Source organism: Rhinolophus sinicus, chromosome 4 (assembly GCF_057876585.1).
Source record: "Rhinolophus sinicus isolate RSI-liver-muscle chromosome 4, RSI-T2T, whole genome shotgun sequence".
Classification (NCBI taxonomy): Eukaryota; Metazoa; Chordata; class Mammalia; order Chiroptera; family Rhinolophidae; genus Rhinolophus; species Rhinolophus sinicus.
Window position 1 is genome coordinate 16,488,724 of NC_142504.1, and position 17,790 is coordinate 16,506,513.

The following is a 17,790-nucleotide window of genomic DNA, read 5'->3' on the forward strand; positions in this document are numbered from 1 at the left end:
AGAATGAAATGACATTATTCTAGGACCTACTGTATATAAAATCTAATTCTTTTGGAGATATCAGAAATACTTCGGACTAGCAATTTCTGAACTATGAGAACCCCAGAAACCAACTTGGGAAAGAGTTGCCAAGTACCTTTTCTGGAAATAGGCTTCCTGCACTCACCCCGTTATGCCTCCATCTCTTGGCCAGCCTGCTGGGTCCGCCTCCCTTTCACCGAAGGCCACAGCAGGTACTGGCCTCTTTCTTGGCTAGCTGGGAAATGGTCCTAGTATCATCCCATGCCATCTAAGCAGAGGCCGTTTCTTGATCGTGTATTTTAATCTTCCCTGTCTCTGAACTTCTTTCCTTGAGTATGTAGTCTTTGAAAGGTTGGGCTGGGACAGAGGAAACAATAATTAGAGTTTCTTTGTTAAAGAAGAGGCAGATGAAAAATTTATATATTTATATTGGTGGGAAAAACTAAATACCATTAGAGACTTTTTACAAAGACTATCAGCATTTTGAAGAAATTACCAAAGCTAATCTCATATTCTCTGTAGTTTATTATCTCTCAGCCTTAGTCCTACCTATAAATGAAACACTACATTTTTCCAATATTAAATATTTATTTCTTTTTTACATACAAAAATATTTTACCAGGCCTATGCAATCTCACAGATTGAACATTTCAGCAATTTTTTGGACAGCATATGGAAATATGTGAAAAGAAAAATCTACAGGGACAGTTTCTGAAAAATCAATACTTAATTGTATTGCAGGAAAATTTTATTTATGCAAGTACAGTAATGTTTCTTTTATACAGGAACTAGTAGTACAATTACTTGGATAGTAGTAGCAATTAATCTTTCTTTTTAAACTTTTTCATCAGAAACTTACTTTAGCAGCTTGTTCAGCGTTGATTTTTAGGTTGCTCACAAGCATTTTGTCTTCCATTAAAGAAAAAAAATGTTTCTTCTACAATCACTTAAAAGAGTAGAGGTTAAAAAGAGCATGCGTTTGTGTTCAAAATAAAGGTATACCAAATGAAACAGGGGAAAAAAAAAAATCCCCCAAAGCAAGGTTCTCACAACAAATACTCATCACGGGCTCTAACAGAGCTCAGCGTAACAGGTAGAAAACAACACTTGCTGCTGACGCCTAGAGGTCAGTCTTCTACAGCAAAATCCAAGACACCACTTCTGTAAAAATCAATGTTACTGAAGAAAGAGGAGTCAGTAGTCCTTTTTTACAGAGAGCACACAGACAAAAGAAATATTTATCTTGTATTTCAATTACAGATGGAGATGAGCTATTCTATTTGAGTCTTGTTCTACCTGAGCAGACGAAAGCATTGGACCATGCTCATCAGAACAAGTCTTGTGTGTTCCAAGCAATGTTGCTCATACTACTTACTGCCTGCCTCTCCTTTTTAAAGATGAAAACCACATCTGGTAGTAACTTCTGGGTTAACGCTGGTAACTTAAGGCTGAGGAGTTTTTAATGCTATGCTTTCCTCTTCTTGCTCCATCTCCTGGGCCACATTGAATGACAGGAGGAAAGCCAAATTTCAGGTATGGCCTGTCATTTTGTTTCTACCCCTGGCTTGCTGTTTCTGAAGTACAATGAAGACCTCAATTTCCGGCATTTAAAATAAGACCCTTTGGCTTCTGCTCTATGGTATAGCCTGTCCAGTTGGGACTCAAGACAGGTTTACAAGCATTGAGTCATTTAACTTCCCAAGCTTTCAGTACCATATTTACGTGAATTGTGTGTAGAGGTATTCATTCAGTTTGTGCTGGAGATTAGAAAACAGTAAACGCTAGTTGTAAAAAAATAAAATAAAAGAGAGAGGATCATCACTTCTGACGGACTTTGTGTGTGGAGGCGAGTCAGAGGTAGCATCACTGCATTATCAGCCAATGGCCGCGAAGCAATTAGAAAGAGAATGTAAATACAGTGCATTCATACTGGATTAGAGGTCCACTAATGACCTAACGGAATGTTTCTCTCTATAAAGAAACAGATACTTTTTAAACAATATGGGCTAAAGCGATAAATTTCAGGAATAAGAATAGGGTAAGGCAGTTTTTAGGGGCAAAATCAGCATGTTTTCTGATGTAACAGTACTGGATTGCTTACTTAAACTTATTTGTGAGTGGTCTGGTTGGCAGTAAGGATTTGTTAAAGGTTTGGACTTAGAATGGGATTCTAAATGAAAATGGATCTCCTCACCTGGGCCACTAAGAGAACAGAATAAACCCTCTTCCAAGCTGGAACTACACGCTCAGAGCCGTTTTAAAACTGGAGCTAGGATTCCTAAATGGCGTACACCATTCACTGTTACCTCTGAAAGAGGTACACTTTAAAAAGAACTAAAAGATAATAAGAAGCGAATACATATAATAAACAAAAGTAGCATAGTATTTTCCAGTATAGCATTTACATTAGAGTTACAAATTACTTCTTGTAATTTAAGCTGAAGACAAAATATTAAGTTAGCCTTATGTAACAAATGGAATATTAAAAGTAAAGGGAGATATAAATTTTATCAAAGATCACATGGAGAGGAGTCAGAATTAGGATCCCAGCCAATAGAAATACACAATCTCTGTTTTTATCAAAAGAGACTATTTTAAAGACAGTAGTGCAGTATATTGCAGAAGTGTGAAAACCATGCTTTTAAATTCTTACTTTAGAAATGAAATACCATCATTTCCTTCTATTTTTGGTGTATTAAGGACTCATTTTTTATTCTGTGCACTAAATAATTGCAGGAACACAGAAAGTAACATGACAAATTATGGGGAATATTAAAAAATGAATAAAACTTAAAGCTAACAAAAATGCATTTTAAAAATAGTCTTACCTTAAAAAATTACAGAATCATTATCTTCCTCAGGTATACAATGTATATTTACATAAAAACTGGTATGAGGCTGAATTATTAGTCAATTGTATTCTTAAGTTTGTGAATAATAGTCACTTGTACTATATACAATAATCCTATCATTTAAAATACTGAATTTCTCCCAAGAACTCAAAATGTATTACAGATGTTATTAGATTAATTCTCCCAGTAAATTCTTTGGAACAGGAGGGCAGGTATAATTTCTAAGCTTGAACCGTGTCACAAATTCATTAGAAGCCTTAAATAAGTATTTCCCAAGAGGTTTTCTTTCACGACTCGTTTTCCTTAAGGAAATTAAGTTATAATGATAACTTTCTGAGCTTAATGCCTCATGTATTTTTTTTCAAAAAAAAGATTAGTATCTACCTCGAGGTACAACAAAGCCCTTTAAAACAATGTGAAAAAAAGTTTCAGAATGTCTAAGAATTTGGGAGTAATTAAAAATTTCAGAACACTAGTTATGATTACATGGGTGAATATATTTATTCATTTATTTTGGGAGAATTTACATATTATACACAAAGCTGTATATATATTATATATATGGTGACTCAAACATTTAAAAAATGACCTGCTATCTATATACATAAAACTTCAGGATTGCTTTTTCCGTATTTAGTATAAAGATTCATTACTATAAAATTATTGGCTCTCTAGCCTGTGATTTCTGGAAAAATGGAGTGTTGTTTCAGAAGTCATAAAAGTACAATGTTAAGTAGATCATTATTTTGAGCAATTTTCAAACTTTTATGTTCAATATTTACCAATTCAAAATAATTGTGCCTAACACCATGGCTATCCATCTTGAAAATCAACACCAATTACGATCATGACACTTGTTATAAATAAAAATAAGTACTAACTTAATAAATTTTTAATTCAAAGATCATCTTTTATTGTCAAAGCAGCTAGTATCTGGTCATAATCTATAATGCCACACTATTGTATTTTAATGCTAATTTGCATTATTTTCTAAATTTGTGTTAATAACCAATTTGCTCTTTTAAGGAAAACTGGTCCTTAATAAATTTTACTAGATTCTAGAATCTAGTAAATCTTAGGCTACTATTTCTGTAGTCAAGTGAGCTTATGATAACAATTTTTAGTAAGCTATGCTCAGCATTTGTATAGTTAGAATTGGGAAACGTAAATCAAGTCCTGATGTGTTGGATAGTTGATATTACCCAAATATCAAACAGAAATTGAGAACGCATAATCAAGGCATGACTGTAATACTGGTGAAATTGTACTTATAGTGCATCACATATAATCCACTAGTTACGGTTCAATAACTTTTCCAGGGTATTTGAACATTTGAAAATAAAAAAATGCATATACTTAGTTGTATCTAGTCATGCCCTGAAAGCTGACTGCAGCCACACTCACCTGCCCACAAGGAATCCTCAGGTGCATTAACGTATTGGCACATCACGTTTCCCAAAGCACATGCATGTATGTGTGTATTTTAACTATGACCAACTGTTCAACATCACTTTAAACCATTTTCTCTTCAGTAAAGCTAATTATCTTAGCCCTTTCCCACAAGAGAAGTTCACATGTCTTTGATCACAACTGTACTCTCATTGCTGTGGGAACCCTGGGCCACTGGGAATCCTTGCCCAGCAGGGCTCGGCTGGTTCCTGCAGACTCAGATGGGAACTGAGATTCAAGTTCAATGATTCTTTATTGAGATCAATGAGATTTTCTAAATGTACAGTCTTTAACTCTGGCATCTAGGCTGAAATGAATTAAAATGCATCGTTTTATTTCATACTAGGAGTGACCTTAGTATATAGTAACCAAGTAGTTAGTGATGAATACCATTTATAATAGAAATAATTCCTTTAAATGTAGACTCTTTTCTAAATAACATGCATTTTTATACCATACGATAAAACTAAAAATATGTATGATGTAAAAATCCTCTCTATTTTGCCAAGCTAGTGAAGTATTTTGTGGATAAACTGTGCTGCTACAATGACCCCAAAGCTGTTCAAAGAAGCTCCATGTGGCAGCGTGAAGGCAGACCTGAGAATGTAGAAATGAAATTTCTCTTAAAATTTACCGTGTGCCGAAACACCGAGTCATAGGACATCACCTCGACACTCTGCTTTGTTCATGTTGCTTTGAGAAACCAAGAATGTGATGCAAACACAGTAGTACCTCGGTTTGCTAACAATCCGTTCCAGAAGACTGGTCGAGTTCTGAAACATTCGAAAACCGAGGCATGGTTTCCCCATAGAAAGTAATGCAAAATGGATTAATCCGTTCCAGACCTTTAAAATCAACCCCTAAAACTGCAAATTTAGCATGAATTTTACTATCTAATGATACCATAGATCCATGTAATTTACGGCGTTTGTAAACTGAAATATTCATCAAAGGAGACGTTCGAAAACCGAGGTACCACTGTACATGCCATTTTAAAGATGCCAAAGTTATTAAGAGAGTGAGATCCATTTTGCCACCAATTTCCCATCCTAGGGCAAAGACTGTGAATTTGTGCTGGATATGAAATTCTGGAATAAAACAATACCTATAGATTTCCACTCAACAATAACAACTTGAGTGTTTTGTTTCACTGTGAAAAGATTTGAAACAATGTATGTATACTATTTGTTGCCACGCATTTTCTCTTCCCTCCAAGCCCTCCCAGCTGGCATTCCATGTCACAACTTTGGTGAGGGGAAAACAAATTCAGCAGCCCGGTGTCTGGTGCCTATGACCAGACAAAGACAACCATCCATATTTAAGCACCTAACCCTTTATGTGTGAATACTGTTTATGTGAAAAGCTAGCAGCAATATAAAATATGGCTAACTTACTTTACTGATGAGCTGCATCTCTGAATACGTTTTAGGAAGAATTTATACCACCCAAGAATCCTAAAGGAAGGTGAATTCTGGAAATCTGCATATGTAAATGCATCTAGAGGAGAACTGTTTTACTAATGATTAAACAAAATAGTGCATTTCCTTATAGAAATGTAAAATATATATATATGTATGTATGTATATATATATATATATATATATTATATAATACATACAATGTACGTATTATATAATGTATATATATTATATATAGATAGAACAGCTAACACTTATTTCCAAATTTTAAGAATCGTTCAGTGGATTGGGTTCTCACACAACAAATCGAACAAATACCTTAATGAGCCCATCACACTCCCTATCACATGCTGACACTTCACCACCCCCACCACAACCCCCCACTGCAAACTTAGAGGCATTTTTAAGCATCACAGAAATTTGCAGAGGCGCGATACATTTGCTGACCATATCCTAATAGAACACTGTCTAAAGTAGGTTCATTTTTGTCAGATAAACTTTTACATGTGAAAATAAATAAACTGTTAAGTGTCATTTTGCGGTAAGGTTTTAAAGGAGAAGGCACTCTCTCAGCCTGCACGGCCCTGCTTGGTGTACACACGCACATTAACTCAGCATCAGCCTGTCATTGCAACAAATGAGAGTGCAAGGTATTGCTCTTTGTTTCTTTCGCTAAAGGTAGAAATGAAGGGGAAGAAACCCAATAAGTCTGTGTAAAGTAGAATGGATAGCCACACATCTCTGAAAAAACCAAACTACATAGCATTGAGCAGACTTTTCATGTCAGATTTGCATGGTAGTAGGCTAGCTGTAGCACTGACATTAAATTTCTGCTTGTATAAGAAATTATATTAGGAAAGAAGGCCAATAACTACTACTTTCTCCTAAAGCAGAGTAACTACTCTTCACTAGTTAAACACTGAACTAAATGACAGCTTTACAAAACTATTTCAAGTATTCATTATCACAGTGAAAATGTGAGACCAACATTAGAATGAATGATTTGAAAATTCTTTGATGAAAAAGGCAAGGGTACTAAATCAAAACATATACAAAATGCTTCAACGCATTTCTTTATGTGATATGAATAGAAAGATTATCCATAAAAAGTTAGAAAAATTAAGATAAATTATATATTAGTACACCTTCCCAACCACATTTTATATAAAAATTCAGAATAGTGTACTGGTATTTCAATCCACACAATAAAAATGCCTGGACGTGGCAGGTATCTTCTATCTGTGCATGTATTTTCTCAGTAAAAGGTTTATTTGTTGCAGTCACTTTTTAAAAGTTGTATTTTAATTGTGAACCTTATTGAATCATCAGTAAACCCAGCTGATGGGGACCCACTGTGGCTCCAGTCTCAGTTTCTCTATGGCAGTTTGTAGTTTCTCAAAGGCTTTGTCCAGATTGTCGTTTACGATGATCAAATCAAAATAGTGGTTGTACGCTCTTTGAATTCGCGCACTTTCATCCACTGTTTTCTTCAAGTCAGAGTCCTGTTGAAGAGTTTTAGAAGTAAACGGTATTAGGATGTATATTTACTTGCTCAAACACCAACTCAAAGTGAACATAAGAAGTAAGTAGGTTTGATAATTTATTTTGATTCTGATATTAATCCTCAAAATCTAATCTATGCAGAGTGTTAAAAAAAGACATTACCACCTGTTCATATACTAGCCTTTCCAGCTGCGTTCATGTTTGCACTTATATCCTGTATCTTCTGTTTCACTGATATTAGGGTTATATTCCTAATTAAAAGGCTGCTGACAATAATCTGAGGGTGAAATCTAAGGTAATAAAAGAATTATTGCAGGTGACTAGTCTCTAGCCCAACTATATCATCCTTTTCAAAAGATTTGTATCTTACGGATTCTGTAGATCATGGAATCTAATTTGTAGTGGTTGTTAAGCTCAAAGCCAAATTTGGTACCTATCTCTAAGAAAGAGATTCTTAGAAATGCATTTTGAAGACTCTTTACATTTACTTATTTTTTTTAGCTAGCATTGTTTATATTTCATAAAATACTTCTAGTCATTTTGGAATGATGTGGGGGAATAAATAAGTAATGGGTTCTGCATGAACAAGTAAAGCTTTTCATTAAATTACAAGTGTTTTGAAATTTCACAACACTACACATTCTTCAAATATTTACTGAGCTCCTATAAAAGTGCCTACTATATTTCATTATGTGTGGATATAACAATGAATAAGACAGAGTGGGTTCCTACTCTAACGTGGAGGGGACAAACACAAAAACTTGCAAGTTGTAATAGTACCATAAAAGAAATCAAACAGGAACAAAAACCATTTTAAGGGATGTACTTTAGACAGAGTGATTACAAAGACACTAAGTAAATGACATTTAAACTGAGAACTATAGCAGTAGAAAGCATTCCAGGCAGAGGAAACAGCGATGCAAAATTCAAGGGAAATGACCCTGATGTGTTTAAGATACTGGAAGATCAGGATGGACAGAGAGGAAGAGGGGACAACAGGTTGAGATGAACAAGGAGTAAGTCATGGAGGACCTAGATGCAATGGAAAGACATCACTGGATTATGGTGGTGACAGAGGAGATGGAAATGACACCAGACTGGAAATGTATTTCGGTGATAAAAATCATCAGGATTAGCTGATAGACTGAATGTGAAAAGTGAGGAAAATGAATGAATTAAGAATAGCTCTTGGGTTTTCAGCTTGAGTAAATGGGTAGTTGCAGAAGATGCAGAGTTGGGGAGTGGGATAGGGAGAATATAACTTTTGGGGAAAAACAAAATGTCCTACTTTGTACACGTTAAGTTTAACATGTCTGTGAGACATCCAAGTGGAGATGTAAAGTGAGTAGGCAATTGGTTACGCAAGTCAGAGCTCTGAGATCTGGCTTAATTCTATATAAATTAGGACTCATCAGCATAACAATGATAAATGTTTATATAAAGAAAAGCACAGAGACAAAAATGGGTTCTTAAGTAGGCCTAAGGGCCACTAATACCTACGTTTAAGTTAATACTTTCATTGAGATAGCTAAATAAGTTTGAAACATTTATTGTAGATGTATAATCAAAACACAATTCAACTTGAAAACAATTCTTACCTATTATAGTTATTAGCAATTTGGCTTCTTAAAAAAAATCAGTTTTTTGACAATAACAATTCTGTAACAATAATTGAGTACACCATATAGATGGAAGAATGATTAAAGAGTCTATATATGGTTATAGAGTGATCCCCAGAAGGTAAGTGAAAAATACAAGCAGACCAATTAGCTACCTTTTATGTAAGAAATGGAGGAGGAAGGATACACATACATACTTGCTTATATGATTAAAAAATAGTGAACATGGCTACCCATTAAGGTTGGAAGGAAACAGAGAGCACAGAGAAAAGCTAAAGTTTTTTGTTTTTAAGATTTACTTTGGAATTATGAAAATGTATAAAATTATAACAAAATTACATTCAAATGAAAAAAGAGCAACACCTAAAAATCAACAGCAAAATGAAACAAATTTGTGTTTCAAGTTGATGGTTTAACCACAAAGGAATTATTTCACTTTAAAATAAAATAGTACCCAGTGGGATATATCCTAAGAACAATTTAGAAAAAAGTCTGAAACTTAAAACTTTTCAATAATCATATTGTTAATTGTTTCCCACTAAGAGGAACCAGGGCTTTTAAATGGCTGATTCCTGGTTTGGACCAAGGAACAGCTTTTTGTACCAGGAAGCAAAGAATCATCAGATTATTGGGGTTGTGTTAAAAAGACCCACAAGACAAGTTGAATAGGCTCTTACAAGCTGAAGACAGGACAATTTAAACATCAAAAAGAATACTAACCGGCCTAAGTACACAGAGAGGAAGTATCCCAAGTGACTTTAAAACAGTGATTTAACTGTATATACTTAGTGGCGTAAACCACAGGATTAAAAAAAATAAAAAACAGTTCACAGTATTCAAACCTGGTAATTGTGTTGGTGTCTTTATTCTCAGACTGCTGTGTGTGTATTGTGGGACAAAGCACATGAGCAATTACGTGATAATTCTAACATTCCCAGTGTTTTTGAGAACTAGGCTACTCAGCATAGAAGGAAATTAAACATATAAAAGAGGTTAAATAAAATCCCTGTAATCCTCAATTTGATTGGAAAGTATAAGCATGAATTTATGATATACTTTCCCTCAAACAGAAAAGCATTGGTGTGATCAAACAATATGGTGAATGTTTAAATAAAAAAAAAAAAAAAAACGATTATAGTAAAAGACACATTGCCATTAATCCCCCTCAAAATACTCCCCCCTCGCTTTGAACGCACTTATCGCATCGTTCTTGCCACTTTCTGAAGCAGTTCTGGACGTCCTCTTTCGTGTCTTGAGTTGTGCTGTCATGGTTGCCTCGATGTCCTGAAGCATTTTGATTTTGGGGAAGAGTCAGAAGTCGCACGGTGCCAGATCTGGTGAATAAGTTGGATGAGGACACACCGTAATGTTTTTGACAGAAACTACCGTACCAAAAGTGATGTGTGACACGCAGTGTTGTCATGATGGAGGATGATTTACGGCACTGTAAAACACACCTTCTCTTAACTGTAGCTCACACCTGACTGACTACACCGAACAAGTTGAAACTTGTCACACACTGTTATTAAGGCTCGATGAGCTGCTTCCCATATCGAAGATCCCTGCCTTTCTGTTGGATGGCACTCGGCAGCAGCATTCACTGTATTTTGTGATCACAACGGAAAGACTCCATGTCACACATCACTTCTGGCATAGGGCAATTTCTGTCAAATAAAAACATGACTGTGTGTCCTCATCCATCGTATTTACTGGATCTGGCATTGTGCGACTTCTGGTTCTTCTCCAAAGTCAAAATGACTGACATCAAAGCAGCCACGACAGCACAACTAAAGACACTCATGAAGGAGGACGTCCAGAACTGCTTCAGAAAGTGCCAAGAATGATGGGATAAGTGTGTTGAAATCGAGAGGGAATATTTTGAGGGGGATTAATGGCAATGAGTCTTTTACTGTAACAATTTTTTTTTTAGATGTAAACATTCGCCATATTGTTTGATTACACCTCATGTATCCTAGCTCTGTCTACCTAAAACAGGGGTGTCCAAACTTTTTCAACGTTTTTTACCAAGGGCCATATGCGGTAAAATACACAAACAGCCAGGCCACTCACTCGAGGTGAAGTACGTATTGCCTCACCTGGTTTATTTAAGTAAACTAAATATATTTTTGGAATTTGCTGTGGGCCAATTAACAATGGATTGTGGGCCGCAGTTGGCCTGCGGGCCACGGTTTGGACACCCCTGACCTAAAAGGTGTAGCTAGAAACGATAATCGATCTTGAGACAACGTACATCCCTAATGCTATGGCCTTCAAATACCATTCATCCTAAAAGGAACCAGAGCTTCGTGGAGAAATAGCTGATTCCTGGCCTGAAATGAGAAATGTACAAGATGAGCCTGGAACATCTGTCATACCAAATAGTAAGGAAGCCATCTGAGACCATTAGGCTCATGAAATAAGGTCAAGGGCCAACTTAACTAAGCTCTTATTTGTCAAAGATGAGACAATTTGAGCATCGATAATAACTGCAAATAATTGTTTTACTCAGACATCAAATAAGTTTAAACCCATAATGAAACTAAAAAAAAAAAAAACAAAGAAAACAAATCTTACTTGGTCATCTGTCACCTTTGATGTCTCTTATGGAACAAAACTGACCCATAAAGGGAAAGTATCAAGCATATATCTTGACTTTCCTATAGGAACTCTACTTCAGAGTAATCAACTATTGGTGAGGAAAAGTTATTTTTTAGACGCACTCTAGTTTATAAATGCAGAAAGAATCACAAGCTTCGAATATCAGCACTTTACAATCCCTAACAAATAACTGACCCAGATCAACAAAACTTGCTAAAATTATTAGATGAAAAGCTACTGGGGAACTTGACAAATCTGGTTAACAACAACTGACCGCACTGATTAATCTTATCACAAAATGAGAGACAGCCTTTTCCTTCCTTCTTTCTTTCTTTTTTTTTATTTTTATTTTTTGTAAAAGAGGATAGTTTATTAAAAGTAAAGAATAAAGAATCGCAGCTCTCGGAACGAGAAGGGGTCCTGACCAGGTTGCCCCGAGACAGCCTTTTCCATATGCCTCATAATGTTACCAAATAAGAAGTACCACTTATCAAATATTCTTGAAAAAATAATTGAATCTGTATCTGATCAAGTATCAGTTCGCAAGAAAAACAAGAATAGAAAAACGACACAATGGCGACAGAATTGGTAAAATCCAGACTATGGAACACTCTATAGGATAAATGACCCATTTTTTTGAATAACTGAATTAAAAGGTTAAAAGAGAAGGGAGGAGGAAGACAGTGAGAACTTAAGATTAAAAGAGACTAAATTAGGAACATCTGCTTTCAGCTAAAACGCAGTAACAGGAATCAGATTAACCCTCTTGCTTGACAACTGAAACAGACAAAATGTATGAACAACAGTTTTTAAGATATTGTACATCAGGCAATGAAAAACAGATATCCCAGAGAGACAGGGAACAAATGAAGCTAGCCTTATGATTATCCCCGACTACTGGCCTAAAAGAGCTTCCAAGAGGAAAGAGTTTCCAGCGAGGCATAGCCCAAGAGGAGCCCATGAACTCGCTCTAAGTCAGGACAGAGCTGAGAGCCCAGGGAGACCGAGTGGCTGGACAGGATACCGGATGGAATAGCAGAGCATGGACAGAGAACTTCTTACACTTACAAAAGGTCTCCTTCCAGCATTCAGCTGAGTACCAATCAGTACACATGTACAAATACCAGAGGCCACCAAAGAGCCACCAGAGAGAATGCAAGGTTCCCGAGCCAGGAACAGGACCTATTCCCACGAAGCACCAGGCACCTGGGAGAATGCTCCAATGCTCCTACCTCAGTAGTGGAGAAACAATGCCCCTAGAAGGAGAACTGCTCTGGTCCTGTCTAACACATTTTAAAAGCAAGACATGAAAGGAACAAACTGGTTCTAAACAACTATGCTCACAATGTCTGGTACCCAATAAAAAATGACCAGGATTGCAAACAAGCAGGATAATACGATCCATAATGAGGAGCCAAGTCATTCAATGAAAACCGACCCAGAATTGGCACATATGTTAGAAATAGATGATGACATGAAAACTTATTATAATTATAATTGTAGATATTCAAAAAGTTACGCAGAGACATGGAGCAACCCGAAAAAGAACAAAGAGGACTAACACTGCTGGATATCAAGACTAAGCAGCTACAGTGTGGGAAGAGGTGGAGCAGAGGAGGCAGGGATTCTGAGGCGCACAAGGAAGCCTTTCGAGGTGGTGGACACGTCCATTATCTTGACTGCGATGGCTGCGTGGGTGTATATACATGCCCAGACTTAACAAGTTGTACACTTTCAATGTGTACAGTTTACTGTATGTCAATTATACCTCAACTAAGCTGGGGGAAAAAAGGATTTAAAAGACACCAAGAAAATGCAATGGATTGATCTTATTTGGATCCTGATATAAACGTATCAGGATCTTGGGGAAATTCCAAGATTCCAAGATTGTATATTGATATTACGAAGTTACTCTTATTAATTTTTTACATGATGGTGTTATGGTTATGTTGAAAAAATCTTTACCTTTTAGAAATAAATTCTAAAGTATTTATGGTTGATATGATATCAAAGGTTTGCTTCAAAATAATTCAAAGTAAGGGAGGAAGTGAGGAGAGGTGTAACTGAAACAAAAATGGACACACGTTATTGAAGCTAGGTGATGAGTACATGGAAATTCATTTTTTTCTCTTTTGTATATATTTAAAATTTTCCATTACATGAAAAAAGAGAGAGGGAGAGCAAGAGAAAACATGTAACAGAAACTAAAATGGTCTTGGGGCCCATTTTCCTCATTAGTAAAATGAGGGGGTTGGATTAATAGGCACGTTTTAATACTGGTCCATTTCATTTACACAGGAGGAGTAAGCTTTTGTTTTAAAATTAAGTGAACAATGATTTTTAAGTAAGAACAATACTATTTCAAATCCTAACTATTAATATATCTAGTGAATGAATTTTTATTCTATAATAGCTTAGGTAGTATGTTTATTTCATAAACGTTATTATACAGAATGAAATATGCTCAAAAGCAAAGGACAAGGAAAAGTTTTGGGAGGAAGTGCTACTGTTAGCCCGCCCAGAGCTGCTCACCGTCAGAAGCTTGGTAGTGATGCCAGCATCCACCACAGCCTTGTGCATGGCACGTAATGTCTCTAGCTCTGGAGCAGCAATAAATACAACGTAGGGCATGAACTCAGATGTCCTCAGTACTTTCAGAGCCTGTGCAGAGGAACGATGACACACCAATTTACGTAGGATTCGAATTTGTATTATGTTGCCTTTTAATGTATATTAAATAATCAAAGTCTATCTGCCCTCTTCCTAAGGATTAAGGATGTAACTTAACACTTGCCCGACTTCTAGTCTTTTGATTCCATATGGTATTTTCCTAAAATAGTGATCCATTAATTGTGTTCTGACCTCAGTTGCACTACTCTTGGATGCTCTTAAACGAAAGATTGAACTCAATGATCCGAAAGTCATCAAGAATGATGTATCTATATAGTCACTGATACGGAGTTCAGCACAGGGAATAGAATCAATGGAATTGTAATAGATATGTACGATGTTAGGGGGGCAGTAGATTGGGGGAGGAGGGTTATCACTTTGTGGGGGGTGAAATGTCTGGCTGTTGCATTATTTTGTGTACCTGAAACTTAAAAAAAAAAAGTTAATTGTAGAATTCTGCTGTTAATATTGAAAAAACTAGTGTCTATTAATTGGAGAGTGGTTATATAAATTAATATACATCCATACTATGAAATGCTATGCAGCAATTACAAAGAATAAAAAAAGTTCTATGGTAACTGACATGAATAGATTTTCAAGAAATACTGTTTAATGAAAAAAAAGCTAAAGAATTTATATAGACCTTTTTCCATTTATGTAAAAAAGAAACAAAAATAGAAAACCCATTACATTATACATGTAAATGTGTGTGTGTGTGTGTATGTGTATGTATATATATATATTTTAACTTAAGGCATACTAAAAAGACAGAAAGATACATCCCAAACTCCCAAACTATCAATCAGAATTATCTCTAAGTAGGGAAGTGAGGTTGGGTTGAGTGTGGAGCGGTGGGAAGGGGTCAGTGAAAGACATGGAATAAAGACGAAATGAATTGTGTGTGTGTGTGTGTATTGGGCGGGAAGGGGTGCAACTTCAAATTTTTATTCTTGATGTTGTAGCCTTATTTAAATTTTAAATTTAACATTTCCTAACACATGCATTTATATATTACTTGAGCAAGTAAATAAATACTGAACTTCTATCAAGTCTCTATTGCTTTCCAAGCCTCTGTTGGCTAACTGCTCAGAGATTTATTAACTAGTGGATGCATAATAAGTTTCTCTATCACCAACAGGTAATAGGGAAAGAGCCACCTTCACAATCTCAAAACAAAAGAAAACAAAAACTCCATAAGAAATAAAATTTAAAACACAGCACTAGAATCCATGCAGCTTACTTGAGGGTTGACATCCAAAATGCAAGTTCGTCCAGTTTGGACAACTTCAAGAATAGAATCAATCTTGGTTCCATAGAGATTTCCTTCGTATTCTCCATGTTCCAAATATTTTCCAGCTTTAATATCTGCTTCCATCTCAGATCGTGACATGAATTTATACGCCTGGCCATCTTTTTCATCTTCCCTTGGTTTCCGTGAAGTAACTAAATGTGAGAATTTGTACAAAGAGAATGCAGGGTGTTAGAAAATAGACTAAATGAACAGGGTAGCTTAAGATTTTTCACTTTAGTGCAGGGGTTGGAAAACTATGGCCTATGGCCAAATCTGGCCTGCTTCTTATTTTTGTTAAAAAAGTTTTATTGGACCACAGCTACGCTCATTCCTTTCATCATCTATGGTTTCATTTGGTCTGTAATACTGGTGGAGTAGCTGCAACAGAGATTAGATGGCCTGCAAAGCCTAAAATACTTACTATGTGGCTCCTGAATAAAATAGTTGGCTGACCCCTGAGCTACAGGAATGTTTTAAGAGCTAGTCCGCAGTATACAATTTGTCTCCGAAAACTGCGTTATAAGGTCATTTTGAAACTCAAAATATTACCTAGAAGTAGAGTCCTACATTTAAATTCTTAATTATGGTGAATCCCAATAAGTGTGAGGTAAATTGCAAATGAGTATCTTTTCTAGCTGACCAGCACTTCCCTTCTTAAGGAATATGAATTATATCCTTTCTTTATACTTTAACATTTCGTAATTGAGGGCCCAGCGAGGGAGCAAAGCTCTCCTATTCTTAGTTGGCTTTATCAATTTTCCGAAGTGTAGTTTCACACACAAGTTATCGATCTTTTATCTCATCTCAACACCAAACCTTTCTTTTAGCACAGCTTATTGATATTCCCAACCATTAATTGTTCTATTTTTCACTTTAGTGGTGGAGCTAGCTACCTCAAAGTTATTACAGTCTATTAACTTTCTCTACTCTGACCTGAGGAGTATACTCTTTCTGAGAGAATGAGAATGAACAGACCAAGTCAAAATTTAGGAGATCCTTTTGTCTGATATTTTAGAGCTCTAAGTATGGCCAGAGACTTACAACTCCTTTACAAATTGGGCCATGCTAGGAATGGACTATTACCACCGTTCAAACTTTTGCAAAAGTGCAGAGTTAGGTACTCTCTGCCAGCTGATTAATACTAGCTGGGAAGAAGGGAAATAATGTGTGTGTGTATGTTATTTTCAAGTTTAGCCTTAATCTGAGTTTGGCTGGATCAGATATAAAAAAGCATCCAATTTCTAATCGAGTACTTCTGCATACAGAATATCTGGTGAAATCATTAAACATATGTAATTAAAATGAGGAAGTAATCAGATCAAAAGTAGACAGTATTTTGACTATTTGTAATAAGCATAACACATCAGGAAAACTTCTATGAGAACAAAATGAACTTCCAACTCAAGCTCAGTAATAAGGGTGTAATTCCTAGACGAGACCATCATGTGCAACAGGACTCCCTTTTTCCCGTGGTTCTGGCTCAGCCTTGGAGGTGATCATCCCAGACCACTGTGCAGAGCATTTATAAAGTACCTTAAAGATCTTCAAGATGCGGTGACGTTTCTTAGTAAAAATGCGTGATCTCGAAGGTTTCTAGAATTATTCACCAAAGGTGGTTTGATAAAATTTCTAAGGCAATTTTAAACTCCCCAGATAGACACATACTAGAACTTGGCTCAGTATCTGTGAACATAATTTTAGAAGAGTACTATTTTTTGGTGAAGCTCTGTGGTAAAACCACATATGGGATTGTGCTGCTTGAAATAAATACACATGTATAGGCACACTACTGCCCCACTGGCATCTCAACATGCCGAGAGAATCTTCATTCTTGGCGAAGAGTCTTTAGTTTACAAGAGAACTTTAACTACAAACTCATTCTCTAGTGAACAATCAAAAATGAAATCTATATTTTTGCCACATATTTAAGCCCATTTTCATTTCCAGAACAGAGAAATTGGAACAGGGTAGCTTAATTACAACTGATTTCTTAGGCTTACGTGCTAAGCAACTAAGTAATGTGATCTCTTGGGAATATAATTTTTGTGATTGATAGGCAAAATTTTAGCAGCTCCTCAAATAATGAGGCAACAATAAAAAAAGTAACATTTTATTTGTTGGTCTCAAGATGTCAATGTTAAAGGGAAAACAGGATTCATAAGGTAGCTTATCCCTGTGGATTACCAATTTTTTTCTATTTTATTTCAGGATCATTTTATAAAGAAAGTTAAATCAATTTAATACAATGCCAGCATTTAAGTCCTTCCTTATAAGACTTCCCCATCTATACCACCTGACAATGTGTAACACAATCTCATGTATCAGAAATTAGGCAAGCTTGTCATACTTTATCAGTGTTTCTTTTTTTG

General features: G+C 35.8%; 1 protein-coding gene across 8 annotated transcripts in view; it reads right to left on the reverse strand.

The window, feature by feature from the left end:
- Window positions 1-751: 751 nt before the first annotated feature.
- Window positions 752-17,790, reverse strand: part of PALS2 (protein associated with LIN7 2, MAGUK p55 family member) — a 126,664-nt gene continuing 109,625 nt past the window's right edge. For all 8 annotated transcript variants that reach the window (XM_074340868.2, XM_074340874.2, XM_074340870.2 and 5 more), the window contains 3 exons: window positions 15,371-15,573; window positions 13,993-14,121; window positions 752-7,242 (listed from right to left, as the gene is read on the reverse strand). In XM_074340868.2, the coding sequence (XP_074196969.1) occupies window positions 7,066-7,242; window positions 13,993-14,121; window positions 15,371-15,573 (509 nt within the window). In that variant the 3' untranslated portion in view covers window positions 752-7,065. The remainder of the gene's footprint in view (window positions 7,243-13,992; window positions 14,122-15,370; window positions 15,574-17,790) is intronic.